The sequence below is a fragment of the Gopherus flavomarginatus genome, chromosome 2, assembly GCF_025201925.1.
Source record: "Gopherus flavomarginatus isolate rGopFla2 chromosome 2, rGopFla2.mat.asm, whole genome shotgun sequence".
Classification (NCBI taxonomy): Eukaryota; Metazoa; Chordata; order Testudines; family Testudinidae; genus Gopherus; species Gopherus flavomarginatus.
The window spans coordinates 28832684-28860638 of NC_066618.1; the positions used below are offsets into that span (position 1 = coordinate 28832684).

The window sequence follows — 27955 nt, forward strand, 5'->3', positions numbered from 1 at the left end:
CTCTCACCAACCTCCTTGCTGGCTTATGATGAAAAGGCCTCAGCAGACTGTAACCCTGGCCCTAGAGAGAGAAGGGCTACATGGAGGGTCGCAGTGAGCCTCTGAGGCTAGCATAAACCACCTGGAGGCACGGGACCCATGGAGACAAGGTCAGAGCTCTGCCACAGTGATACGTACATTAGCTGGATACTGCTACAAAATATGACTGGCAATAAAAAAGTTAATGTTGATATTTAAATTGTCATAATTATATTTCAGTGTTAAAAGTCCATGGGGATGAGTCAGACAGCTCATGCCTTTGATTTGAGAATTCTTGTTTCAGGCTCTCTGTAGACTCAGGAAGACAACACTGCACTGATTTCTGATCTGTTAATTTTGAAACTGACTTTCACAGTCATGAAGGGTACAAATATTTTTTTCAATGAAAGCTTAGATTTAGTAACACAGTTTTGCAGGAAAGGGTGCTCCTCATGACTCAGTTAGGTGGCTCATTTTATCTTCACTATCATAGAATATCAGGATTGGAAGGGATCTCAGGAGGTCATCTAGTCAACCCCCCTGCTCAAAGCAGGACCAATCCCCAGACAGTTTTTTGCCCCAGATCCCTAAATGGCCCCCTAAAGGACTGAACTCTCAACCCTGGATTTAGCAGGCCAGTGTTCAAACCACAGTTGAAGAAAAGCTACTTATGATTTAGGCAATTATTGGCCATTATACATCAGTGCTGTGTAGGTACACACTTGCTGATGACGTCGTTTAACGGCTAAGAATGTTCTGCTCTCCCTCCATCACATCAAGGGCCACATGACCTTAAGAGTAAGAATTTATTATAATACTTTCCTTTGAAGAAGATTAATCGTAGCTGACATTTGCCCTTTGCAGCAGTGACTAATAATTATATTATTGTTACACACACTTACCTATTTTTCATAAGTCTCAGTTCCCTTTTGCGTGTTGCCTCTTCTGCTAGCTGCTGAGGGCTGTGCAAAGTTCCTGGTGAGGCTGCCATTACCACTCCTTGAGGCAAGGCTGTGGTGGGAGTTCGGATCTGGTAAGTTGGCATGTCTCCAGTGGCAGCTGTATTAAAGAAGAACGTTTTTTACTTTATATAAACTTAACTGTCAAAATCTAACTGAAATAGCATACGTCTGTTGATATGTTAATTACATCAAACATTTCATAGGCTTGTGATGTGATGACACAAAAGCTAACAAATACAACCAAGACTTCTTCTATCTACTTTGTAACACGTTAGTTACACAACACATTTTAAAAGTAGTTTTATGTTTTTAACTTGGAACCAGTCCCTTTCTGATGCTCTCCCTTTGCTTTATTAGTTTCTCTAATTTTTCATTCATTTCTAAGATGTTCTCTTGCTACTTTTATGACAAAAGGCAACCTTTAAAATGTCATTAAATCTGGGTAAGTCACTGTATGTGGCATGTCTGACATTTTAAATTATTATACATTTAAATGTTGAGTGTCTCATACTTAAAAATAAGAGCAAGTTCTTGCTTGTAAATTTTGATATGTTTTATATATCATTGCAGACCTAAGAGCATAACTTTCCCTCATCACAGCAGATGAATACAGGAGATCAAATTTCAGGTGCTATCACATCATCTCATTAAATTTGGTACTGCGTTTCTTTAAAAAAAGTAATTCCAGTACACAAATAATGGAACAGTCAGTGAAATTCAGAAATGGGTTAAAAACAAAAGGTAAAATTTCCCCAACACTCCACTTTTTTGAGGGGGGAAGGAAGAGACACATGGGTTGGGAAGATAAGAGAAGTCAGTTATATGGAGGAAAATATAGAAAAAACTAAATGAATAAATAATTACCCTTCTTATAGCCTTCTTCCACATCTTTTCACACCAGTGGATCTTCTAAAGCAGTACTCAGAAATTGTGAAATGGGAGAAAAATAGATTTAAAATAATAGACTCCTAGGAAGACCATACCAAAAATTCACTGGACATAGGTCACATTCAAGCAAGAGAGGATGGCCTTGTAAGTAAGGCACTGGACAGATTGGCATTCAAGAGATCTGGGCTCAATATTGGTCTCCCTGTGTAACCAATGGCAAGTCACTTAGCTCCTGATTTGGTGAGGTACTTAAGCACAAGGATTTTGTTTCAGTTCACCATTTCTAAAATGGAGTAATAATACTTCTGTGGTCCGACACTATATTTGTTATGTCTATTTAAGTCTTTAGGGCAGGGACTGCCTTTCACTGGATGCATCTTCATTAGGAAAAAGGTGTCATCTTAGCTTGAGTTAATGAGCATGAATCAAAAATCCTAGTGAAGATGAAAACATTTGTAATTTTTACTTGAATTTGCAGGTAACCCTAGACTTCCCCATAGTCTTTAAGATCACCTGTTAACACCTGTGTCAACTACAAAACTGCCTTTTATTTCACCAGGATTTTAACTCATGTCAGCTAACGCAAGATAAAAACACCTTTTTTTCTCTAGTGAACACACTGCCCCATGTATATATAAACAGGGCTCTAGCACAATTGAGCCCTTATCTCTGTTGAGGCCTGTAGAGGATGCTACTGTAATTCAAATAAAGTATGATGATAATGCCTCGACCAGTCAGCATAATGTCTTCTCCTACCTAACAAATAGATGCCAGTGAGTTCTAAAAGCATGATGTTAGAGGAAAATAATTGTTTTGATCCAGCAAAGCTAGCAATCGGATCATTACACCAAAACTCAGACAAAGCCTCAACATTTTTCAGTTCACATCACAGAGTATCAGAATAATGAGATTGTGCAGTACAGTAAGTCTCTTCAAAGCACTTTACAACACACTGAATTAAATTATATTTGCACTGTGATTATTTCTATCTGCAAATCATTGTATATAATGTCTCAAAAAATTAGAATTGACCAGAAAGGAAATTGCCATTTTCCTTAAAGACAAGCTGCAAAAAGTGACATAAAAAGTACATGTAAAGTATATCCAGCTATTTTTCTATTCTTTATTATTACTATTATTTCTTTAGCATCAAGAGCCTTTGGTGCTATACAATGCACAATAATAAATATAGTTCCTGTCCCCAAAGATATCACAGTCTAAAAGGCAGACCCAGAGGATGGGATACACTGGGAAATCCAGAGGAGGGGATGGTTTTATTTGGTTTAAGGGGGTGGTGGTGGTTGTGTTTAATTATAAATGGAAAACATGCTTGCCAACTACAGAACCAGTTTCTCCTCTCTTGGTTTTCACACTTCAACTGCTAGAACAGGGCTCATCCTCCCTGATTGAACTGACCTTGTTATCTCTAGCTTGCTTGCTAGCATATATATACCTGCCCCTGGAAATTTCCACCACATGCATCTGAAGAAGTGGGTATTCACCCACGAAAGCTCATGCTCCAAAACGTCTGTTAGTCTATAAGGTGCCACAGGATTCTTTGCTGCTTTTACAGATCCAGACTAACACGGCTACCCCTCTGATACATGCTTCTTGTGAGATTCACAAAAAAGTGGGTTTTTAAGAGGAACTTGAGCGAAGACAGGGTTACATGTGGAAAGCTGGTATGAGCAGCATTACCTACTACTCCTAAGGTGATATAGGAAAATGCACAGAGCCATGAGGGGAGAAAGGAAATTGTGTATTGAGACTGGAATCACTGTGAGAGTGAAATGGTTAAGAGGAGACACAAGGCAAGGTTTAAGATTTAGGTGGGGATAGCGTTATCAAAAGTTTTGATGGAAAGATTGAGATGTTTTAGAAATGCTGATATTTGGTATGATTCTAACCTATGTGAAATGTGCCCAGATTCCATAGTGATGGATGCCTTACAGATACCTGCAATAACTAATAAAATAATAATGATCCATTAAACATTGGAAGAGTGGAAGTGGAAAGCCTCAAAATAAAGGAAGTAATTCAGTTTATTATTTACTTTAAACTAATCTGTTTTTGTCTTTCTGGTCCCCTTGAGGTAGAGATTCACCAGCTCCTGCCTCTATATGATGCTCCACCATATATTCTATTGGTGACTTCCATGGCAGGTATGATATCACCATCACAGAGAAAGTCAAAGCATCATATTGAATAGGAGTCAGTGAGACTATTTCAACAACCTAAAAGATATAATACAATCTGATCAATGCAGATGGACCCCTGCAAACATGTGAAACCCTATTGTCTTTAATGGTACTCTGTGCAAGTGTAAGAGTTTAGTCTACCATACGAATCAGAATGCAGGATCTTATTAGAGAGGGAAGAATTACAGCCACAGTGATCTTTTTCTTCCTGAACAAAGTCCCAGAAAATTTGATTTACAATAAGAGTATTTGCTCAATTCACCTATCTTAAGGAAATACAGAAATATTCATATGACTTTATAAAGAAACAATGTAGATTGTAAATTCTTTTCACAGACCAAACTCAAATCAAACACTAAGGTCAATGGTACATAAGACTGGGAACCAGGATAGTCCTAATGGCTGACCCATGCTCTCACTGCATTTCCCCAAGGAAGTCACTTTCTCCTTAAAATTAAGCAAAATTGTTAAGCAAACTGGGTAAAAAGCATTCACTGAAAGCCTTGGGCTGTATCTGAGTTCCGGCACATAATTTACCAAATGACCAAATTACTAAAAAAATCCTTACCTTGTAAATCAACCTTATCTGGAGAATTTTAATAAGACCAACATACTAATAAAAATTCCTTTAAAAACAGGCTGTTGAAAAAATGTTCTCTTGATGAGCAGTAAAGAGTAGCCAGACTCAAGTTCTTATAAAGGCTACCCAGGAAAAAGAATGTGACAGGCTATATATCCCTCCCCCTTTGTGAAGCATACCAATAACTACCTTATTAGAAGCTTTTTTAACTTTTCCCCCATAAAGCTTCTAGTTTGCTCCTGAATAGCTGTTTGTGTGAACACAAGACCCTAAAGAGAAGATACTTACACTTTTGGAGTAATAAAACAAAGTATATGAAATAGCTTTACTCAGCTAAGAGCAGAACGTAGACACAAGCAGCAAACTAGTTAGCATTACAACTCTGCAGCGTTTGATGAAGCAGAAAGGAACTGACTAAATCACAGCATGACTCGGAGCTGACGTCAATGTGTATCTTGTTTGGAGTTTAACTTTTCCAGTTCCCCACTGCAACACGATTCCAGGAAGTCTAATGACGTCAGCCTTTTGAACTCAATTAGCTGAGGAACAGACCATTTTAAACAGAGGAGGAAAAAACAAGCAGGCATTATGACACTCAGAACACTACAGCTCTTTCAGATGCATTTGTGCTCCCTATTTTCTTTAGCAATGAATAGTAAAGGCTTATTTATATAACTAGAACAGTGCACATCTTTCACTTACAGCTCCACTTTAGTTTTGACAGGCTAAAATAATCTGACATGATAGTTTATTACTAAACCAAAAAGCAACAGACCAGCTGCACATATTATTGTAAAGAGACTACTGCAATGAAACAACAAAGATACACTAAAGAGTGCTATTAAAAATGGTAAATTTACACTAAAATGCTGTATTAGCTAATGGGGAATAAAAATAATTGGCACCAATTTGTGCAACTTTGCACTGTAAAATTAAAGAGGTACTTCAACAAGTTTTAAAAACAAGTTCCACATACTGCTAGTATGAAATCTTTTCTGGATTTCCAAATAAAGTATAGAAACTGCTATTTTAAAGACCCTGACAAGAGATTCCTACCTGTTTCATCTCCTGTTACAGCCATGATCAGCTTTTGCATATAGGATTCTCTTGTTGCTCTATCACAGCCCAACATGAAATGTTCCAAACTAGCAAGCATGTGCAGGATTACAAGCAGGAACACTGACATCACAATGACCTCACTAGCCTACCTCTGTCATTAACGTGCTTTGTCCTGGAACAGCTCACTAAAACTGCAGCCCAAAAACACTGTTTTTGATGATAAAGCATCCTTTCATATTTCTGTAGCCTAGCTTTGGTTTATTCTAATTTACATACGTTCCTAATTTACAGACCACACTCACAGATCTACTTGTAAATTAGACTCAAAGACACATTGACAGCAAAGTCTGATGGAAATTATTTCATAATCTTAGTATTGCCAATTCCAAAAATCATGAGTCAGATCCCTAAAAATGGTTAAATTAGACAAAAAAAAACAAGAGATTTTTTTAAAGAAGTATAAATCATAATTTTTGGTCTGCCTTCTAATTTTTCAACTCTTTCTGCCCACCCCCAATGTGTGTGACAATTATAGAATTGCCAACTTCTACAAATTTATAGTGATTAAGGAGATTTTGTTCCCCTGGCTGGAGCTTTTCCTAGAAGACCCAATTGAGACCAGGGCCCCCTTGTGCTAGGCACTGTACAAAAACATGGTAAGGCACAGTCTCTGCCCCAAAGAGCCTACAACGAAGTACAAAACACAGTGATGAGTTTGTGACACAGGAACTCAAACTGGGACCCACCAATCTTATATCATATGGGACTACCAAACATCCATTAGATGGGAACAATCCTTGCTGAATGGGGAAGGACTCAAAATCATGACCTACAGGTGAAAGGCTCTGTAGCTCCTTAGCAATGCCCTGAGACTCCAGTACTCCATAAGTACAAATGTTATACCTTTGAGAATGAGGCTTCTTTCTGGACCTTGTCCTTGTAGAACACAGTGTAGGGCGGCTCCAAGGTAAGTGCCCTAATCTCAGAGACCCTACAGGCAGATGTTATTGCTAAGCCCTTCCACAAGAGGAGAAGGAGGGAACAGGATGCCAAAGATTCGAAGGGGGAGCCAGTGAACCTAGACAGCATGAGATTTAAGTCCCATGGAGGTACTGAATCCCAGACGTGAGGGTAGAATCGCTTCAGAACTTTTAGAAATTGGACTGTCGTGTCATGAGCAAAGACTGACCTGCCCTGGGACGGGGGATAGGAGGGGGAAATAATGGCCAACCAAACCTTGGTAGATGAAAGAGACAGACTTTGGAGCTTGAGATGCAGGAGGTAGTCCAGGACTGACTGCAGCGAGGCCTGTTTGGGCCGAATACCTTGGTCCAACACCCAGTACGTGAATTGCTTTTCTTTGGTCAGGTAGTTCACCCTGGTGGAGAGTTTTCTGCTGCCCAACAGGACTTGTTGGACATGGGCCGAGCATTCCTGCTCCTCCATATTTAACCATGCAGCAGCCAACCCCATCAGGTGCAGCGCTGCCAGGTTGGGGTGCAGAAGACTGCTGTGGCTCTGTGACATCAAGTCCAGCTGAAGCAACAACTGTAGCAGGGCATCCACAAAGAGGTCCAGCAGTGGGCTGAACCAATGCTGGCGTGGCAAAGCCAGTACTCTGAGGATCACCTTTGCCCTGTCCTATTTGATTTTCATGAGAACTCTGTGGATTAATGGCACTGGAGGGAAGGCATACGACTATGGGAGCAGAAAGGTGCCTGACAGAGAGCCTCCATCAATCCCCTGAATCAAACAGAAAACGTGGCACTTCCTGCTCTACCTGGATGCAAACAAGTCCACCCATGGAGTCCCCTGTATTTGGAAGATGATGCTGATCATCTCCAGATCTCCAGATGGAGTGCCCATTCATGGCGAGACAAGAAGGTCCTGCTGAGGGGAACTGCCAATGTGTTCCTGGCCTCAGGGAAGTGCATGGCTGCAAGATGAATGGCATGATGAAAACAGAAGTTCCACCGCTGAAGAACTTCCTGCAAAGGGCTGACAAGCAAGCTCCATCTTGTTTGTTGATACAGAACATTGCAGCAGTGTTGTCTGTCAGGATCTAAACCACCCTGCCCCTCAGATGAGACAGGAAAGCTTGGCAGGCCAAGTGAACCACTCTGACCTGTCTGATGTTAATATGGAAGGGGCGATTGTGACTCGACCAACGTCCTTGTGTGCTGAGATTGTCTAAGTGGGCTCCACATCCCAGATCCAAGGCATCGGAGACCAGGGTTACTGACGAGGATCGGGCTGCAAAGGGAACTCCCTCCAGCACCGATATGGGATTTGATCACCATACGAGTGACGACGGTATGTGGTCCAGTACCCTGACTACACAGTCTATGTTGTGTCTGTTGGGAGGTAGACCGACACCAGCAACACCTGTAGGGCCCTGAGATGGAGCCACATGTGCCAGACCCTGTAAGTACAGACTGTCAAGTGGCCCAACAATCTCAGGCACATGTGAGCGGTGGTGAGAGGTTTAGCCCACATGTACAAGATCAGGTCTGTCATGGCTCAGAACCAGGTCTCAGGGAGAAAGGCTCTGGCCTGAGTGGAGTCGAGGACCACCCCAATGAACTCTATCCATTGCACTGGTATCAGAGTTGATTTTTCTGTATTTATCAAAATACCCAGATCACAACAGATCACCAGATTGACGTTTCTCTGCACCTGACCCCACGATCAACCCTTGATGGGTTGCCGGGTCTTAGGCACATCCAGTACCAGGTGTGGTGTATTTGGTACCAGTATGACCATCAGGTCTTTAGCCACCTGGGCAACCTCGGGTGTTGCAGGCCCCAGTAGGAGCCGGGGTCCCCTACCACTCCCAGGAGTTGAAGGAAGATCCCTGGTTGGGCTAGAGGGTCTGACCACAGCGGCATCCCGTTGCAGCTCCATGGTGGATGTGCGGCCTGAACGGGGACCTATGTCCAGAGACCCCTTCCCCTCCTTGGATGGTGCTGGGGAGTTTCTTTTCTGTTGATGCTTTTTGGGCACTGGCGAAGGGGAATGGTGCCAGGAGGAACCTGGTGCTGGTGGAGTGCTCTGCACTGACGCTCAGGTGCTGAGCACAGAGTCCAATAAGGAAGGCTCCAACACCAGGTGAAGTGCAGCCTCCATGGGGAGGGCTTTCAGGCGGATGATGCACTCTTTCTGGATTCTGGGACAAAAAAGTTCTTACAAATCCTGCACTTCTCCTTTATATGGGACGCTTCCAAATACTTCAAACAGCTGCTGTAGGGGTCACTAACAGGTATAGACCTGTTGCGTGATGAACATGGTTTGAAGCCCAGGGAATGGGGCATGCCCCACCCTGGGGCGAAGTCCCTGCTGGTACTCTAACTACTAAACTAACACCTAACACTTATCACTTAATGACTAACTAACTATCTGAGAACTATATACAAAGAAGACAGTCAATGGGCTGTTAGAAAAACCACTAACACTCTTGCGAGGCAAGACAAGGCACTTTGATCAACTGTCACAGGCAGTAAGAAGGAACTGAGAGGGTGTAGGACAGGTGGTGCCTAATATACAGATGCATGAGCATGGCACTCCAGAGGGCGCCACAGCCAGCCCTACGGATACTGCTAAGGCAAAAATCTCCAACAACTGTGGATGTGGGCACACACACACACACCTAGAATGGAATCAACATGAGCAAGCATGCGAAGAAGAATTCTGAATTTCATTTTATTTACTCCAATTACACAGCAACTTCCAATCGAACTCAAACTGCACCACTCCACTCTTGGCCTACTATGAAACACTATCTCGCAAAGCCTGGACAAAAGTGTACATAGGAGCCAGCAATGTCATCATGCTCTTCCCTCATTATCATATTTCCTCTAAAGTACATAAACATTTATTTTCAAATGAGAGTAGCTGCCCTTAGTGAGCAAACCAACCCACTCTTCTCCTAACACTAACTTTCTCAGTTCCTTTTATTAGTAATTCTTCCACTCATTTAACATCACCATAATGTGCACACCAACAAAAAGCACTTTGTGAAAAAATAATTTGTATAAATCTAAAATGCAGTAGATCACAAAATATACCTTGGACAACAACTTGGCTTCCAGGTACAAAAAACTGCTGTGTGCCATCAGGTGTTTGTGCTGCATATTGCACAATGGTAGCACCTGGCTGAGGAGCTCCTGAATTTGTCATTGTTAATGTCTGCAGTCCCTGGACGCCATCAGATGCTGGATTAGAAATCTGGATTGCTCCACCTTGGGCTATGGCAACTGAACGCAAAAAGAAAAAAACAGATTACGCGATAGAAACAAATATATACAACATATTATACTATATTTACCACTTTGGGAAGAAAGTTTTTTTTCATCAGATAGAGACTTCCAATCATTTCTGTGCTTAAAGAAATTTGCAGAACTAATAATATGGCATGGCATGCTGAATTAATATATTTTTAAAAAACTGTACTAGCCTCTTATGTGTCATACTCCTATTTTGTATTATTCACTTTTTGGGTCAATCACATGGAGAATGCACTATTTTACCCATTTTTTTTCAGTTTACAGTCCCAGCAACTCTAATGTTTTCCATTCATCCCAGGAGAACAAGCCACCCAAACACAAGGCCAAGGTACAAATGAGTTTGTACAACAGTACAGTACCATGTTATTCACTACTATCAACAGGTTGGCCCACACTGTCCCTTCGCACAGACAACAGTGATCACTATGGGTCACAGATGAGCTATGGCAGGTAAAGAGTATACCTAGAAAGAGCATACCTAGAAAGGTAGAAACATTTTGAATTCTCCACCATAGCACAAAATAACACTTACAAGACTATGCTACTGCAGTAAAGATGGCAAAATGAACCTTCTACTGCTCCAGAATCAACATGGCAGAATCAAGGCCTACAGAGATATCTTGCATAGTGAACTGCCTAATCAACCCAGACTGTATAGCCCGAGTATCCAAATTCTAAAGCTGTGAAGAACTGTCAACATACTTTAATTATAAGATTAACTGAATACATATATAAAGCTAACTTGGAAAGAAAATTCTACCCCTAACTAGATTGTATTATCCTCCCCATCACCCATGACTGAGTTTGGTCCCTGAAAAAACCCTGAAAAAATATTAGAATCACAATCAGTGAAGCAGATCTATTTCCCTCCTGACCCAGAAAAGCCAGTGAAGAACTATTAAGCAAAGCACTAATGGAAATAGTCAATGCCTCTTTCAGAGAAGCACATCTACCAAAGTCCTAGAAAAATACAATAGTTTGCCCAATTCTCAAGAAACCAACAATCAACCCTGAAGATCTTTCCAACTACTGTCCCATCTCCAATCTCCTGTTTCTGGGCAAAATCATTTAGAAAATAGTAACCGCTAAGCTCTAGCAACATGTGACAGCAGTCAATATCCTGGATACCTCACAATCAGGGCTCAGATCAGGACACACCATACCGAGGGCTCTAGTGGCATACAAGATTACCTCCTCATGGCCATGGACACAGGTAAGATCAACATGCTTATACTGTGGACCTCTCCGCACACTTTGATACAATGGACCACAAAGTAGTACTAACACATCTACATGACATAGCAGGAGTAAATGGCCAGCAGTATAGACTGCTATTGTTCCTCTCCAACAGAACTCAGAGAATGGAGATAAACAACTGCTCCTTCTCTCCAAAGGCCCTCACCTGTGAGGTCCAACAGGGATCCATACTATCCCCACTTCTCTTCAATACTGGGAGAGATAATGAGACATCACAGACTCAGTTGCCAACATTATGTCAATCCGACTCAACTCTCTCTCTCATTCTCAGCTGATGTAACCATTGCCTCTACTAACATGTAACCACTGCCTCTACTAACAACGGGTAGTGATCAACGGCTCCAATATAGTGCCCATCTATAAAAAGGGAAATAAAAACAACCCAGCAAACTACAGACCAGTTAGTTTAACTTCTGTGCCAGGGAAGATAATGGAGCAAGTAATTAAAGAAATCATCTGCAAACACTTGGAAGGTGGTAAGGTGATAGGGAATAGCCAGCATGGATTTGTAAAGAACAAATCGTGTCAAACTAATCTGATAGCATTCTTTGATAGGATAACGAGCCTTGTGGATAAGGGAGAAGCGGTGGATGTGATACACCTAGACTTTAGTAAGGCATTTGATACGGTCTCGCATGATATTCTTATAGATAAACTAGGAAAGTACAATTTAGATGGGGCTACTATAAGGTGGGTGCATAACTGGCTGGATAACCATACTCACAGAGTAGTTATTAATGGCTCCCAATCCTGCTGGAAAGGTATAACAAGTGGGGTTCCGCAGGGGTCTGTTTTGGAACCGGCTCTGTTCAATATCTTCATCAACGATTTAGATGTTGGCATAGAAAGTACGCTTATTGAGTTTGCGGACGATACCAAACTGGGAGGGATTGCAACTGCTTTGGAGGACAGGGTCAAAATTCAAAATGATCTGAACAAATTGGAGAAATGGTCTGAGGTAAACAGGATGAAGTTCAATAAAGATAAATGCAAAGTGCTCCACTTAGGAAGGAACAATCAGTTTCACACATACAGAATGGGAGGAGACTGTCTAGGAAGCAGTATGGCAGAAAGAGATCTAGGGGTCATAGTGGACCACAAGCTTAATATGAGTCAACAGTGTGATACTGTTGCAAAAAAAGCAAACGTGATTCTGGCATGCATTAACAGGTGTGTTGTAAACAAGACACGAGAAGTCATTCTTCCGCTTTACTCTGCGCTGGTTAGGCCTCAACTGGAGTATTGTGTCCAGTTCTGGGCACCGCATTTCAAGAAAGATGTGGAGAAATTGGAGAGGGTCCAGAAAAGAGCAACAAGAATGATTAAAGGTCTTGAGAACATGACCTATGAAGGAAGGCTGAAAGAATTGGGTTTATTTAGTTTGGAAAAGAGAAGACTGAGAGGGGACATGATAGCAGTTTTCAGGTATCTAAAAGGGTGTCATCAGGAGGAGGGAGAAAACTTGTTCACTTTAGCCTCCAATGATAGAACAAGAAGCAATGGGCTTAAACTGCAGCAAGGGAGATTTAGGTTGGACATTAGGAAAAAGTTCCTAACTGTCAGGGTAGTTAAACACTGGAATAGATTGCCTAGGGAAGTTGTGGAATCTCCATCTCTGGAGATATTTAAGAGTAGGTTAGATAAATGTCTATTAGGGATGGTCTAGACAGTATTTGGTCCTGCCATGAGGGCAGGGGACTGGACTCGATGACCTCTCGAGGTCCCTTCCAGTCCTAGAGTCTATGAGTCTATGTATAGTTGGCAGCCGGTTTCAAGCAGAGTGCCCCAAGGGTCAGTCCTGGGGCCGGTTTTGTTCAATATCTTTATTAATGATCTGGAGGATGGCGTGGACTGCACTCTCAGCAAGTTTGCAGATGACACTAAACTGGGAGGAGTGGTAGATACGCTGGAGGGTAGCGATAGGATACAGAGGGACCTAGACCAATTAGAGGACTGGGCCAAAAGAAACCTGATGAGGTTCAACAAGGACAAGTGCAGAGTCCTGCACTTAGGACGGAAGAATCTCATTCACTATTACAGACTAGGGACCAAATGGCTAGGAAGCAGTTCTGCAGAAAAGGACCTAGGGGTTACAGTGGACGAGAAGCTGGATATGCGTCAACAGTGTGCCCTTGTTGCCAAGAAGGCTAATGGCATTTTGGGCTGTATAAGTAGGGGCATTGCCAGCAGATCGAGGGACGTGATCACTCCCCTCTATTCGACATTGGTGAGGCCTCATCTGGAGTACTGTGTACAGTTTTGGGCCTCGCACTACAAGAAGGATGTGGAAAAATTGGAAAGAGTCCAGGAGACGGCAACAAAAATGATTAGGGGGCTGGAGCACATGACTTATGAGGAGAGGCTGAGGGAACTGGGATTGTTTAGTCTGCAGATGAGAAGAATGAGGGAGGATTTGATAGCTGCTTTCAACTACCCGAAAGGAGGTTCCAAAGAGGATAGAACTAGACTGTTCTCAGTGGTACCAGATGACAGAACAAGGAGTAATGGTCTCAAGTTGCAGTGGGGGAGGTTTAGGTTGGATATTAGGAAATACTTTTTCACTAGGAGGGTCGTGAAGCACTGCACTTGGTTACCTAGGGAGGTGGTAGAATCTCATTCCTTAGAGGTTTTAAGGTCAGGCTTGACAAAGCCCTGGCTGGAATGATTTAGTGGGGGATTGGTCAGGCTTTGAGCAGAGGGTTGGACTAGATGACCTCCTGAGGTCCCTTCCAACCCTGATATTCTATGATTCTATATCAGAATGTTTACAGGAAATTAGTTCTTGGATGAAGAGCAGCTGGACTGAACTGAACCCAGGCAAGACTGAAGTGATGCTGGACAGAGAGGGGAAATATTTCCAAGAGCTGATCAAGATGTTTCCACCTTCCAAAGACATATAGTCCTCATTCATCAAAGGAGTGTGAAGGCATACAGCCTCTCAGCATCCTGTTTGACTCTTCGCTAAGCTTGGTAGCATTAGTTGCCAAAAATGACTATTTTTTTAACCTCCAGTTTGCTAGGAACCTTCAACCCTTCCTCCATCCTGCCCACCCTGAAAATGACAAAGGGGAAGTGGCCAGGGAATCTTTATGCTGTGTCAATTCTTGGCTGACATAACAGCTCCTTAGGATTATAGGTGGCTGGAACCAAGTGATAAACTCACTATGACTGAGGATTTGTGCTTAAAAGCTCAAGACCCAAAAGGAAGCAGTTAGGCAATATGGTATCTTTTTATAAAACAACAGTAAATTCCAAATGGTCAAACCTAAAATTTCAACTGCCAGTATTGAGCAGTAACTGACCATCACTACTACAACTTGGATTAACTCTCAACTCTAACTTTTCTTTCACATGACAATTCTGACAAAAACGAGAAGCATCTCAAGAAACATTTTGCTATAACTCCCTTGAGCAAAGGTAGATCTAATATACTGGAGTTCACTGCAATAAAAGATGGATGGGATTTTGTTTTAAGGTTTTTGTCCTTTTCACATACAATGAAGAACTTTTTCAGATCTAGTTAATGAACTATTAAATTATGGAGTAAGAAAACTGCTTGCAAAAAGATACAGCTTTAAAAACAGAGATCCCAAATCAGACTCATCGTCGCATATGAAGGCTGGTATCTGCATTCCTTGAACAGTGCCTAATCTTGAAGCATACTGCTGCAAATGTATTTAACAAATACTGTACATGAAATCAGTCTAAAAATGCAGAACATGTTGTTCTAAGATATCAGTACGATTTCTTATATGAGGGAAGAACAGCATGCATCAGGACGCTTCTAGATCAGGCTCATGCCAAAGCCTTTTTAAAATTAGATTAAATAAGATTTAGTTAAATTTCTTATGGACTCTGCTAACTCAAGCAGACATTGGTGATACATTTATTTTGCTTATTGCAAAGTAGATGTCTTACTGAACAAATATTCCAATTAAAATAGAGAAAAACACAGGCACTACTAGTCAGTACAGTTTTAGCAAATTATAACAAAAGAAAGTGATGTGCAATTACAATTTTAAAAATTATTGATACTAGAATTTGCACTTAATTTCATATTAAAACATTAAATTTCTTAACGAAACTCACTAAACAGTCACAAAAATAATCAGAGTAAAGTTTTAAAATGTTTTTTCAGATTAGACACAAGAGTGACCTCTGAGCCCAAAGAGGGAGGATGGCCACCTGGAGAGTATTTTCTCCAAAAAATCCCAAAATGAAAGTGGAAAAATGTGGAGTAGACTGATGCAAGAATGCCCAGGAGTGCTGCTGACTTCCTGAAGCCCAGGAGGTGGAAGTCCTGATTAATGAAAGCATGGGAGTTCTTCAGGCTTTACTGAACGACACCTCAGACCTTAGTCACCAGGAAGAAGACAATGATGTGACTAGTGAAAACACAGGTCCCCAGATTACCTGGCTGCTGAGTTAAGATGTTTTAACTCCCAGTTCATCACAAACCTGTAGGGATGAATATTGATTGTATGTCTGTAACAATACCTCTCCACAGACACTAGGGAGTTCCCCTTGCATGACAAACTTGATAAATGTCTCATTGCAACTAGAACCAACCCAACCCAAAACTAGTAGATCAGTGATATTTAAGAAGAAAAAATAATTTTGGCATTAATGGTGGCTACATTAATTCTGACATGGGAACATAGTTAAGAAAATTAAAAGTTGGAAAACATGACTAAAGGAATTTTTCACAGAAAGATTTATTCTTTGTAGCACTTAGTAATAGTATTTTATACTAATTATTGAGGCTAATGGAAATATTTAACCCTTCATACATAAGGCCCAATTCTGTTTCCATTCAGATCAGCATCCAACTTCATACTGACTGCAACAAAGCAAAACTGAACTATAAACCATGAAGAGCTTCTTTTATATGTACTGAAAGTTGCTGCGTAGCATAAGTAATAACTGAATTTGTGTTTAATTTCCAAATGCAGATAGTTTCTTCTGGCATTTATTTTCTTTTCAGTCTTGGACACATTCAACAACTCTATTGCTTTGTGTTTTGCTACTTCCATTCCTTCAAGCCTATTCAGGTTTTCCTGAAAAGGCTACATTTTAGAATGAATTCTTCACATTTTTTAATATAACTTCAAAACTGAGTCTCTTGATAAAACTGTAGTTTGGTCATGACGACCTAAAATGAAAAGCTGAACACAACTAATAAATACACTCTCCAGCTGAGTGGTTCAAGTTGTGAGCAGCTCCCAAGAGGTCCTGAGCACTACTGTTGCAGTCACTGGGTATTAAGGACTCTGCATCTAACAGGAGTGAGTATCAATGCCCTTACTTTTTAGACCCAATGGTTTTAAGGACTTTTGAGCACGGGTCCTCAACCTTTTTCTTTCTGAGCCCTCCCCCTGCCCATGCTATAAAAACTCCACAGCCCACCTGTGCCATGACAACTGGTTTTCAGCATATGAAAGCCAGGGGCAGCATTAGGGGATAGCAAGCGGGGCAATTGCCTGGGGCCTCATGCCACAGAGGCCCCCACAAAGCTAAGTTGCTCAGGCTTCGGCTTCAGCCCCGGGTGGCAGGGCTCAGGGACCCAGGCTTCATACCCATGTGGTGGGGCTTCAGCTTTCTACCCTGACCCTCAGCAAGTCTAACACTGGCACTGTTTGGCGGACCAAATGAAAACTATTTGCAGTCCCCCACAGGGCCTGGACCCCTGGTTGAGAACCACTATTCTACAGAACCTTAATTTGGTCATCACCATTAACATCTCTACAACCAGAGTAATAATGAATATAAAGAATAGTAATTAGTAGTTCAGTGTTAAATGTAAATTTTGTTTTCTCAGTGTTGATAAAATCATTTTACCTTTACAAATTATAAAGGATAGCTAGAGGAATTCTAAGAACAGTTAAAGAATTTATTTATTTAGAAAGAGCTATTCTATCCTTTTCTAAGTTCCATTGTTAACATTTTAATAGGAGTCCTCTGTTCTCATATACATACTTCAGAAAAAGCAGATCGCCTTGCCATTTTCCTCCCATTGTGTAGGAGAAAATACACTGCTGTTTTTAATAAAAATCTTCATTATTTCTACACATGAGAAGACCTGAGACATAAATGACTCATTGTAACAGTACATTCTTTGTTTTTAATGCTATAAAAATTCTACATAAAAAGGAAAAAGATTAATGGAAATTCAACCCACAGAAGAGAAATGACTGCAAAATCTAACATTCATAGTGAGGTGTGAAATGTTTAACATGTAAATAAAGCAAGAAAAAATCTTTGAGGAATACTGCTATGAAGCTATTTTTTCTACTGCTGTTTAGAGAAAAACGATGAGCAATTGGAAATTGAAGCTGTCATAAATGTCCTACTCAGATCTGAACCTTAGAGTTCAGAACATGAGAAGCTAGCATGAAACCTCCAAACCTAATTATCAGCTTGGATCTGATATCACTGCCATCAGCCAGAATTCCAGTGTCTGGCTCACTCTGGTCTCCCCAAAACCTTCCCTGGGGAACCCCCAAGACTCAGATGCCCTGAGTCTCACCACAAAGGGAAATAACCCACTTCCCTTCTCCCTCTTCCCCTCCAGGTGTTCCCTCCCTGGGTTCCTGGAGAGATATACAGATTCAAGCTCCGTGAATCTAAACAAAGGGATTCCACCCTCCCTGCTTCAAGTCCTTGAAACACAAGTACCGAGAGATCAAATCTCTCTCCCCCCTCACCCAGAGGGTATGCCAAGTCAGGCTTAGTAAATCTAACACAAAGAGATTTTCCCCCTCCCTTCGTTTCTTAGCCTTAACCAGTGAAAAACACTCAAACAGGTCTTAAAAAGAAAGCTTTATATAAAAAGAAAGAAAAAGGACATAAAATTGGTCTCTGTATCAAGGTGACAATATACAGGGTCAATTGCTTAAAAGAAAAAATGAATAAACAGCCTTATCCAAAAAGAATACAATTTAACACATTCCAGCAACTACACACATGTAAATACAAAAAAAACAATATAAACCTATTGTCTTACTATCCTTGTACTTACAACTTGGAAACAGAAGATTAGAAAGCCTGGAGATAGAAAGATCACTCTCAGAGCCAAGAGGGTCACCGAACCGAGACAAAGAACAAAGAACTCACACCCAAAACTTCCCTCCACCCAGATTTGAAAAAGTCTTGTTTCCTGATTGGTCCTCTGGTCAGGTGTTTGGTTCCCTTTGTTAACCCTTTACAGGTAAAAGAACATTAACCCTTAGCTATCTGTTTATGACAGAAGCTTATGGTTAATTATTGTAGCTTATGGTTAATTATTATTACAGAAAATTATTGTTAATGCAACAGGAAGATTTGAAAATCAATCAAAAGTCAGAAAACTGAGAGATAAGATAGAAAGTTCCACTGTACCTTTCCTTCCTGTGCTTATCCCTAAATTATGGTCTCTATCTCATTACAAATTATATGTCAATTCATACCATAAACAAGGTTATGTTTATATCATGGAGATCATGGTCATTCTCTGCTTCAGTTCCAGGGGCTGTGGGACTTTGGAACTGGCAGCCAGCAGGGCCCTGGCAGGATTCCAGCGACAGGCGACAGTGGGGCCCCCTGCAAGGTTCAAGCGACAGGTGACAGACTCCTGAGGGGGCCCTTCTCAGGGTTCCATCAATGGGCGACAGTCTCGCGCAGGGGCAGAGGGACACCTCGAGCATGTGACTGGGGGTGTCCCGTTTTCTCTTTGGGAAATACAGTCACCTTGCAGCTCCTAGCTGCCGCAGGCAGAGGGGAAACCCCACAGCTCCCAGCCATCAAGGAGGCTGGGGAAACCATGGAGTAGCAGCAGCAAAAGTCACAGACAGGTCATGGCTTCTGTGAATTTTTATTTATTACCCATGACATGTCCATGACTTTTACTAAAAATAACCATGACAAAATCTTAGCCTTAACCATAAATAATAGGATGAATATGACATGTAATAAGTAACCATATAGTACACGGATTCTTCAGATGACTTGATTACTGACACAATTAGAGATTTAAATACAATGAATATTCTATTTCACACCACTTAATTTTATAGTACTGATATTTTGCATTAGATTAGCAAAATGGTATTACATTTTTAAGATAAAAAAGTGAGTCATAGTCACATACAACTTTGTATTGCACTGTATTAATGTTTTAATCAACATTTTCCAATCAACATGCACCTTTATTACACCATTAAAACAATACAATAATGAAAAACAAAAAATTCTTATAATATACAAATACCTGTGTATGGAAAAGACAAGAGAGACACCTACATTTTGCCTCTTTCAGGCAATGCCTGGTTCTTCCATTCTTTAAAGCACTGTACAGTGATGGACTTGATTTCAAAATCACCCCAAGTTTGGGAAACTAACAGAGGCTTTGAGGTGGGAGGGAAACAGACCAGAAAAAGGTTTATTTTTGCTAATGTGATGTGGCAGAAGATGCAATCTGCAATCCTCTTGGACAAATATGAAGATAAATCTCATTCTCTTTTTCCTGGTTCAAATAGCTCTCTCAATTTTTCACTCTGCTATTTTTAAATTCAGCAAAAGACAGTAACAGGTTTTTTTAAAATTAAGATGCTATACTGTATCTTAGCATACATACTGTATTGCCCTGTGCTAGTCTGATATAGGCTGGTTGGTACTGCCATTGCAGGGATGCCAGAAGGTGTTCCTTCTTCCTCTGACTTTTCCTCTTCAATCTTAGGGACACCAGTAGCATCAGAAGATAGTTCATTCAGAATTTTTCTAAAACATAATTTAAACAATTTAATTTAAAGTACACATTTAAAATCAATGCCCATAAGAGAAACATTTTGAGGACTGTCTTTTACTGATATTTATACTATGAGTAGCACATTGGTTTCAGGATATTAGCAAGACAAGGTGGGTGAAGTAATATCTTTTATTGGACCAACTTCTGATGGTAATAGAGACAAACTTTGGAGTGTACACAGAGCTTTTCTTCAGATAGTATCAGTAGTAATATAAGCAGTATGTGGCAGTTAAGCTAGTTTTTAAAAAGCATAAACTTACCGGTATGAAGGCCTTCTTGAAAGAATCTCCCTACGTTTTTGAGAATCAATTACACCCTCCGAGTCTGCAGAGTCCTCTGCATTTGCAACTGATGTAACCTATAATTCCAAAATTTCTGAAATTCATCATCTTGTATAATACAGATGCTGGTAACAGGGTTGTGACACTACACCCCATATTCTTCATAGAAATATTGTTATAATATGAGTATAGCATATCTAAGACATTTTATGCAAGATGGGTCTTGTGAGCTATCATTGGAAAGGTTATGATTTACTGAATAGAATTATCATATTTGTATGCATGTATCTTTTTTGTATCTAAAGTTAGGAATATTGACTATACATCTGTACTACAAAAGTGTTTGCACCTGGGGAAAGCCCACCAGACAAAATGCAATCAGTCTGGCTGGTTAGCTGGGCACAGTGATTTCCCTATACCCCCCTTGAATTTCCCCAACACCCCCCTGCAGTTTTGTGAACTAGTTACGTGCCAAACCTGGTGTCTGAACTTTGCAACTTTGTCCTCACCCACAACTATTTCACATTTGGGGACAATATATACCTTCAAGTCAGCAGCACTGCTATGGGTACCCGCATGGCCACATAGTATGCCAACATTTTTATGGCTGACTTAGAACAATGCTTCCTTAGCTCTCATTCCCCTAATGACCCTACTCTACACTGATGACATCTTCATCATCTGGACCTATGGACAAGAAGCCCTTGAGGAATTCCACCATGATTTCAACAATTTCCATCCCACTATCGACCTCAGCCTAGACCAATCCACACAAGCGGTCCATTTCCTTGACACTACTGTGCTAATAAGCAATGGTCACATAAACACCACCCTATACTGGAAACCTACTGACTGCTATACTTACCTACATGCCTCCAGCTTCTAACCAGGACACATCTCAATCCACTGTCTTCAGCCAAGCTCTAAGGTACAATCGCATTTGCTCCAATCCCTCAGACAGAGACAAACACCTACAAGATCAAGCATTCTTAAAACTACAATGCCCACCTGCTGAAGTGAAAAAACAGATTGACAGAACCAGAAGAGTACCCAGAAGTCACCTACTACAAGACAGGCCCAACAAAGAAAATAACAGAACGCCACTAGCCGTTACCTTCAGCCTCCATCTAAAACCTCTCCAGCGTATCATCAAAGATCTACAACCTATCCTGAAAGATGATCCCTCACTCTCCCAGATCTTGGGAGACAGACCTGTCCTCACTTACAGAGAGCACTCCCAACCTGAAGCAAATACTCACCAGCAACCATACATCACAGAACAAAAACAAAAAGGAACCTATCCTTGCAAGAAAGCCCAATGCCAACTCTGTCCACATATCTATTCAAGTGGCACCATAACAGGACCTAATCACATCAGCCACGCCATCAGGGGCTTGTTCACCTGCACATCCACCAATGTGATATATGCCATCATGTGCCAGCAATGCCCCTCTGCCATGTACATTGGCCAAACCGGACAGTCTCTACACAAAAGAATAAATGGACACAAATCTGATATCAGGAATCATAACATTCAAAAACCAGTAGGAGAACACTTCAACCTCTCTGGCCATTCAGTAACAGATTTAAAGGTGGCAATTTTGAAACAGAAAAGCTTCAAAAACAGACTCCAACAAGAAACTGCTGAACTTGAATTAATATGCAAACTAGATACAATCAATTTAGGCTTAAATAGAGACTGGGAATGGCTGAGCCATTACACACATTGAATCTATTTCCCCATGTTAAGTATCCTCACACCTTCTTGTCAAACTGTCTTAAATCGGTCATCTTGATTATCACTACAAAAGTTTTTTTCTCCTGCTGACAACAGCTCATCTTAATTAACTAGCCTCTTAGAGTTGATTGGGCAACTCCCACCTTTTCATGTTCTCTGTACGTATATATATCTCCTCACTATATGTTCCATTCTATGCATCTGATGAAGTGGGCTGTAGCCCACGAAAGCTTATGCTCAAATAAATTTGTTAGTCTCTAAGGTGCCAAAGAACTCCTGTTCTTTTTGCGGATACAGACTAATATTGCTGCTACTCTGAAACCTGCTAGTTCTTGTGTTATTTGAAGAATTCAATAACATTTCTTTATTCGCTTTTTTCACACCAGTCAAGATTTTATAGACCTCTATCACATCCCCCCTTAGTCGTCTCTTGTCTAAGCTGAAAATTCCTAGTCATTTTAATTTCTCCTCGTTTCATACCCCTAATCGTTTAGTTGCCCATCTCTATACCTTTTCCATTTCCAATCTCTCTCTTTCGGGATAGAGTGACCAGATCTGCACATAGTATTCAAGGTGTACACATACCATGGATTTATACAGAAGCAGTATGATATTTTCTGTCTTATTATCTATTCCTTTCTTAATGATTCCCAACATTCTGTTTGCTTTTTTGACTGCCGCTGCACATTGAGCAGATGTTTTCAAAGAACTATCCACAATGACTCCAAGATCTCTCTCGAGTGTTAACAGCTAATTCAGACTCCTTCATTTTGTATGTATAATTGCGATTGTTTTCCAAGGTGCATTACTTTGCATTTGTCAACACAGAATTTCATCTGCCATTTTGTTTCCCAGTCACCCAGTTTTGTGAGACCCCTTTGTAACTCTTCGCAGTCTGCCTGGGACTTAACTATCTTGAATAGCTTTGTATCATCTGAAAATTTTGCCACCTCACTTTTTACCTATTTTTTCAGATCATTTATGAGTATGTTGAATAGTAATGGTCCCAGTACTGGCCCCTCTGGGATACCACTATTTATCTCTCTACATTCTGAAAACTGATAATTTATTCCTACCCCTTGTTTCTCATATTTTAACCAGTTATTGATCCATTAGAGGACTTCCCTCTTATTCCATGATGGCTGACTTTTCAAAAGTCAATTTAAATTAAATACATTTTTTTTTAAAGATTATATTTTGTTAAAAATCTAGACCTGTTATGTGTTTTGGTGTAACTTGCAGTATCCTTATGTTAAATTTGCATTATCCTAACAAAATATTTACTTTATTTATATCTCTTTTATATATCTCATTGGCCCTGCCCCCCCCACCCGTAAATTCGAACACCCCCCCTAATTTCAATTCCTGGGGAAACTGCTGGCTGGGCACAAGTCAATGAACCATTAGGGAGAACAACAGGTCTTTGAAGATGCTACTCTCCCACATTCCTGGGATGCTACAAACAAGGCCTTTGACTTATGGCTGCTTTGACACTGCAGGGTCATGTGATTATGTCACCTGGTACTGGACTCCATGATAGAATACCAGTATTTTTCCACTGGGGGGAGGGAGGGAGGAACCACACTGGAAAACAAAAAATTCCCAGCATATGTAAAACCTACTGAAGTCAGGGAAGTGACATAATGAGCAGTTGTTTTTCACTGAATCCCTGCCCAGGATGACTGCTGGAAACTTCTAAGAAACAAAGACAGAGAGGGGGAGAAGCATTGAGCTTCTATCTTATGTAGTTAATAACCTTGTTTTGTTTTTTCTAAAACTAGTTTGTGCAATTCATAACTGGGGTGCAAAAAACTATAGGTATCTTCCTCCACTTTGAGGGAGGGAGCAAATTTCATGCGCTTATGCTGCCCAGTTCTCTGTGCAGTGCAAGACAATAAAATTTTGGGTTTACGCTCCAGAGGAGGTGTGCACTTGAATGCTGGGTAATTCCTCAGATGAAGCATTCCCGTGCAGTGATGATTTCAGTGTCTGTGTCTTTCTGCAGCTGGGTGTGTCCCTACCTATGTGTGTGCTGGAGAAGGCATGAGGGCCTGGTTCAGCAGGACAGTGTAAGGGAGCCCAGGCTGGCGGAACAGGCGGACTCAGTGGTACCCCAATGTATCAGGTGGCACCTCGGGGCCAGGGGTGGCCCATCACAAGGGAGACTGATTTATAGGCTACGTCTACACTATGAGCTCAGCTGTGATTCCCTGCTCATGTACACATACTTGCACTAGCTCTGATTGAGCAAGTACGAGTATAAACAACAGCATAGCCACAGTAACACACATAGCGGCAATGGAGGCAGTTTAGCTGTGGATACATATTCGGCACATCTAGGCTGTGCCTCAGTTGCCACCATATATGCTACCACAGCCACACCACAGAACAGGGCCTCATCCTCCCTGATTGAACTAACCTCATTATCTCTAGCTTGCCTGCATATATATACCTGCCCCTGGAAATTTCCACTACATGCATCTGATGAAGTGGGTATTCACTCACGAAAGCTCATGCTCCAAAACGTCTGTTAGTCTATAAGGTGCCACAGGATTCTTTGCTGCTTTTACAGATCCAGACTAACACGGCTACCCCTCTGATACTTCACAGCCACACTGCCATTTATACTCGCTCTAGGTTGGTGAGAACTAGCACGAGAGTGTGTACATGGAAAGAGGAATCACATTGCTAGCTTTCAGTGTAGATGAGGCCTTACTCTGCCCAGGGCTACCAGAGCAGGGGCTGCTCCAGCTGGCCGGCTGGGAACCACTGCCAGGGGCCGTTGGAGCAGTGGCTGCTCTGGTTGTCCCAGCAGCCAGCTGCTTGGGCAGCCTTGAAGTCAGCCACACTGGTCTCTGCAGAAGTCATGGAGATCATGGAAAATCACAGAATCTGTGACTTCCACGACCTCCGTGACAGACATGGAGTCCTACATGTAAATAATTTCCATGTTCAGTGTGGTGGAACCTTGAAATTTTGTACACTCATTCATTATAAACTATAAGACTATACCCAAATTTGAATTCCGACATTTCCATCATACATCATCATGTGGACACCAATTTAAAACCTACATTAATTTTTTTTCTGTCTGGCGATCTCCAGTTTGGAGAAATAAAGGTAATCCAAATTTTATATTTCTAATTTTAGGCAAAAAAAACCTGCCAGAGGTGAATAAGTGTACCATGTTGTTAATCACATCCATTCAAAAAAGTAGATTGCTATCAACTAGTAAAATATAACAATTTCTTAAATTGCAATTACAGCATTAATCAATTTCAACTTAATACCAAAGTCAAATTAACTGCTAAATGCAAAATGTTATACTAACACAACTTTAATTTTAACTTCAATGCTAATGCACAATATACATTAAATACAAACATTAAAGTTGCTGTGGTAACCTCACCACAGCCACAGAAATCAAGTTAGCGTCCAAAAATTAAGGAATACATTTAACAACATAAACGATCATCTAAAATACTACATACCACATGTGCACTAGGGCTAGGTTAGTATTAGTGTACAAACTTTAACTTTAGAACTTTCTTGACTTTTGTGAGTTTACATTTTCACATTTTCTTAGAGTTGCATTAGCATCATTTTTTACATATTAACTTCAGGTTTGGCGATTTTAAAAGCAAAAAACCGCACAGCTAAGCCACAGTATACACCAGCAGATATTATTTTGTGCAAAACTGAAATTGCAATTAACCAAGTAAGGCAAAACACTATTTACATGATTCATTTAACTGCTCAGTCCACAGTTGTGTAGGATATGTGCAAAAGTGGAACTGTGCAGTTATATTAGTTATATGGAAAATAGCATATTCACATAGAGACAGTTTTTTGTAGTTTTTTTACAGTTTTTTACAGTTTTTTGTAGATTAGACTATTTTTAAACTATCTAAATATTAACTTGATTCAACAAAAGTGAGCTAGAAGTCTGACAGAGTCAGACTTGGACACAGTAAAGGTTCCTAATCTGGAGCTAACATCAGAAAAGATAGAACTCAGATGATCGCTGTACCTGTCTCACATAACCTAGGGCTCTAAACATTTGGGGCACAAAGCAGAACTTGCATGGATCTGAAAGGGCATGAATTCCTGGAAGATTCTGAAAACTTGTGGCATTAGGGCACCTCATCCCAAGAGTATAAACAGTCAGAGGCCATGACTTCAGAGACCTACAGGTTACTGTAAACAAAGAAACCTAACGTCTCTTTTCCTTTACTGATTTAACTGCAATTCCATTTCTGCTCAAAATCATTTTGCACAGCACGGCGCTTGCTAGGATAGTGTGGGACATACACAGTAAAATGAAGCATCCAAATATTTCAAAAACATAATGAAAGGTATTTCTGAAACTGTGAACAAACCTAATTTTAAACTAGACTGCAAAACCCAGCTGGGATGAGCAGAATCAATTTGTGGAGGTTCTGCTCATTACTCTTACAGAAATCATGAAGGTTGACAAAGGGGACTTAAAGTTGCCTTAAGGATTCCCCTAGCCTAGGCAAAGGGTCACTCCAAGGCAGGCTGGAGGCATGTCAGAGGTCCAAGGGGCGGGGCAGGGCAGGAACATGATGTTATCCAGAAATAAGGTCAGTAGGGTGACCAGATGTCCCGATTTTATAGGGATAGTCCCAATTTGTGGGTCTTTTTCTTATATAGGCTCCTATTACCCCACATCCCATCCCAATTTTTCACATTTGCTGTCTTGTCACCCTAAACGTCGGACAGAGTGGTCTCCTTGAGGTCCCTTATAATGATGTGCATTGCTGAGATACATTAGGACAGTGGTTCTCAACCTGGGGTCCAGGGCTCCCTGGGAGGCCCCAAGCAGGTTTCAGCTGGTCCACCAAGCAGGGCTGGAGTTAGAGTCACTGGGGCTCAGAGCAGAAAACTGAAGCCCCACTGAATGGGGCTGAAGCCCAGGTCCCTGAGCCCTGCCCACCCAAGGCTGAAGCCAAAGCCTGAGCAACTTAGCTTCGCAGGGACCTCTTTGGTATGGGCCCCAGGCAACTGCCCCGCTTGCTATCCCCTAATGCCGGCCCAAGCTTTTATATGCAGAAAATCTGTGTGTGTGTGTGTGTGTGTGTGTGTGTGTGTGTGTGTGTGTGTGTGTGTGTGTGTGTGTGTGTGTGTGTGTGTGTGTGTGTGTGTGTGTGTGTGTGTGTGTGTGTGTGTGTGTAGAATCAGAAAGAAGAAGATCGAGAACCCCTGCACTAGCAGATCTAGCCTTAAGCATGTAGCATATGTGGAGAAAGTGGCCAAAATCAATACATGTCATTTCTTGGCTATCTGTACATATAATTGGGGGTTAAACCAATGAAAGGGCTATACAATTTATCTGTTGTAATGAATTCTGTACCTATGGATTTTTTTTAATGATATGATAAAAATACTTAACACTTGCTGTTTGGTGAGGGATTATCACAGAGAAAAACTTCATTAGAGAGCAGCCAGAGCTGCTAATTCTACAAGCTTTCACCATTTCCATCCCTTCCCAGCTCTACTCCAGCTCACAGCTCTAGATTGGTGTTTAACTACAAGGCCAAGTTAAAGTTCAAGGGCAGGGTGGGTAAAGGCCCTTCAGCCCCTCTTTCTTCATCCCTCCTATGAATCTGCTGTAGACACCTGGCAAAATGCAGAGGGGACTGGGTGGGGAAAAAAAAGAAGCTTCAAAGAATGAGCTGAAATGCAAAACATTCACCACAATGCAGAGCAGTTATGATCCCTAATTTTGGGTAACAGCTTTTTCACTCAAAAGGCTATAGTGTCCCAAAATACTCTGTCACTGTAGTGGGCCGGCGTGGCTCCCCTCCTCCCCGGAGAGGGTCAAGCCCTGGCAGAGGCCAGAGTGGGTGGAGCTTCGGAGCTCGGAGCCCGCCCCTCAAAAGGTCAGG

General features: G+C 41.2%; 1 protein-coding gene across 13 annotated transcripts in view; it reads right to left on the reverse strand.

The window, feature by feature from the left end:
* The window catches only part of CREM (cAMP responsive element modulator), a 69827-nt gene that overhangs the window by 10991 nt on the left and 30881 nt on the right, over window positions 1–27955 (reverse strand). For 2 of the 13 annotated variants that reach the window (XM_050939134.1, XM_050939133.1), the window contains exons 4-7: window positions 20288–20385; window positions 19857–19999; window positions 9770–9958; window positions 921–1077 (exon numbers count right to left, since the gene is read on the reverse strand). In XM_050939134.1, the coding sequence (XP_050795091.1) occupies window positions 921–1077; window positions 9770–9958; window positions 19857–19999; window positions 20288–20385 (587 nt within the window). The other 11 variants (XM_050939136.1, XM_050939135.1, XM_050939145.1 and 8 more) reach the window with 9 other exon arrangements.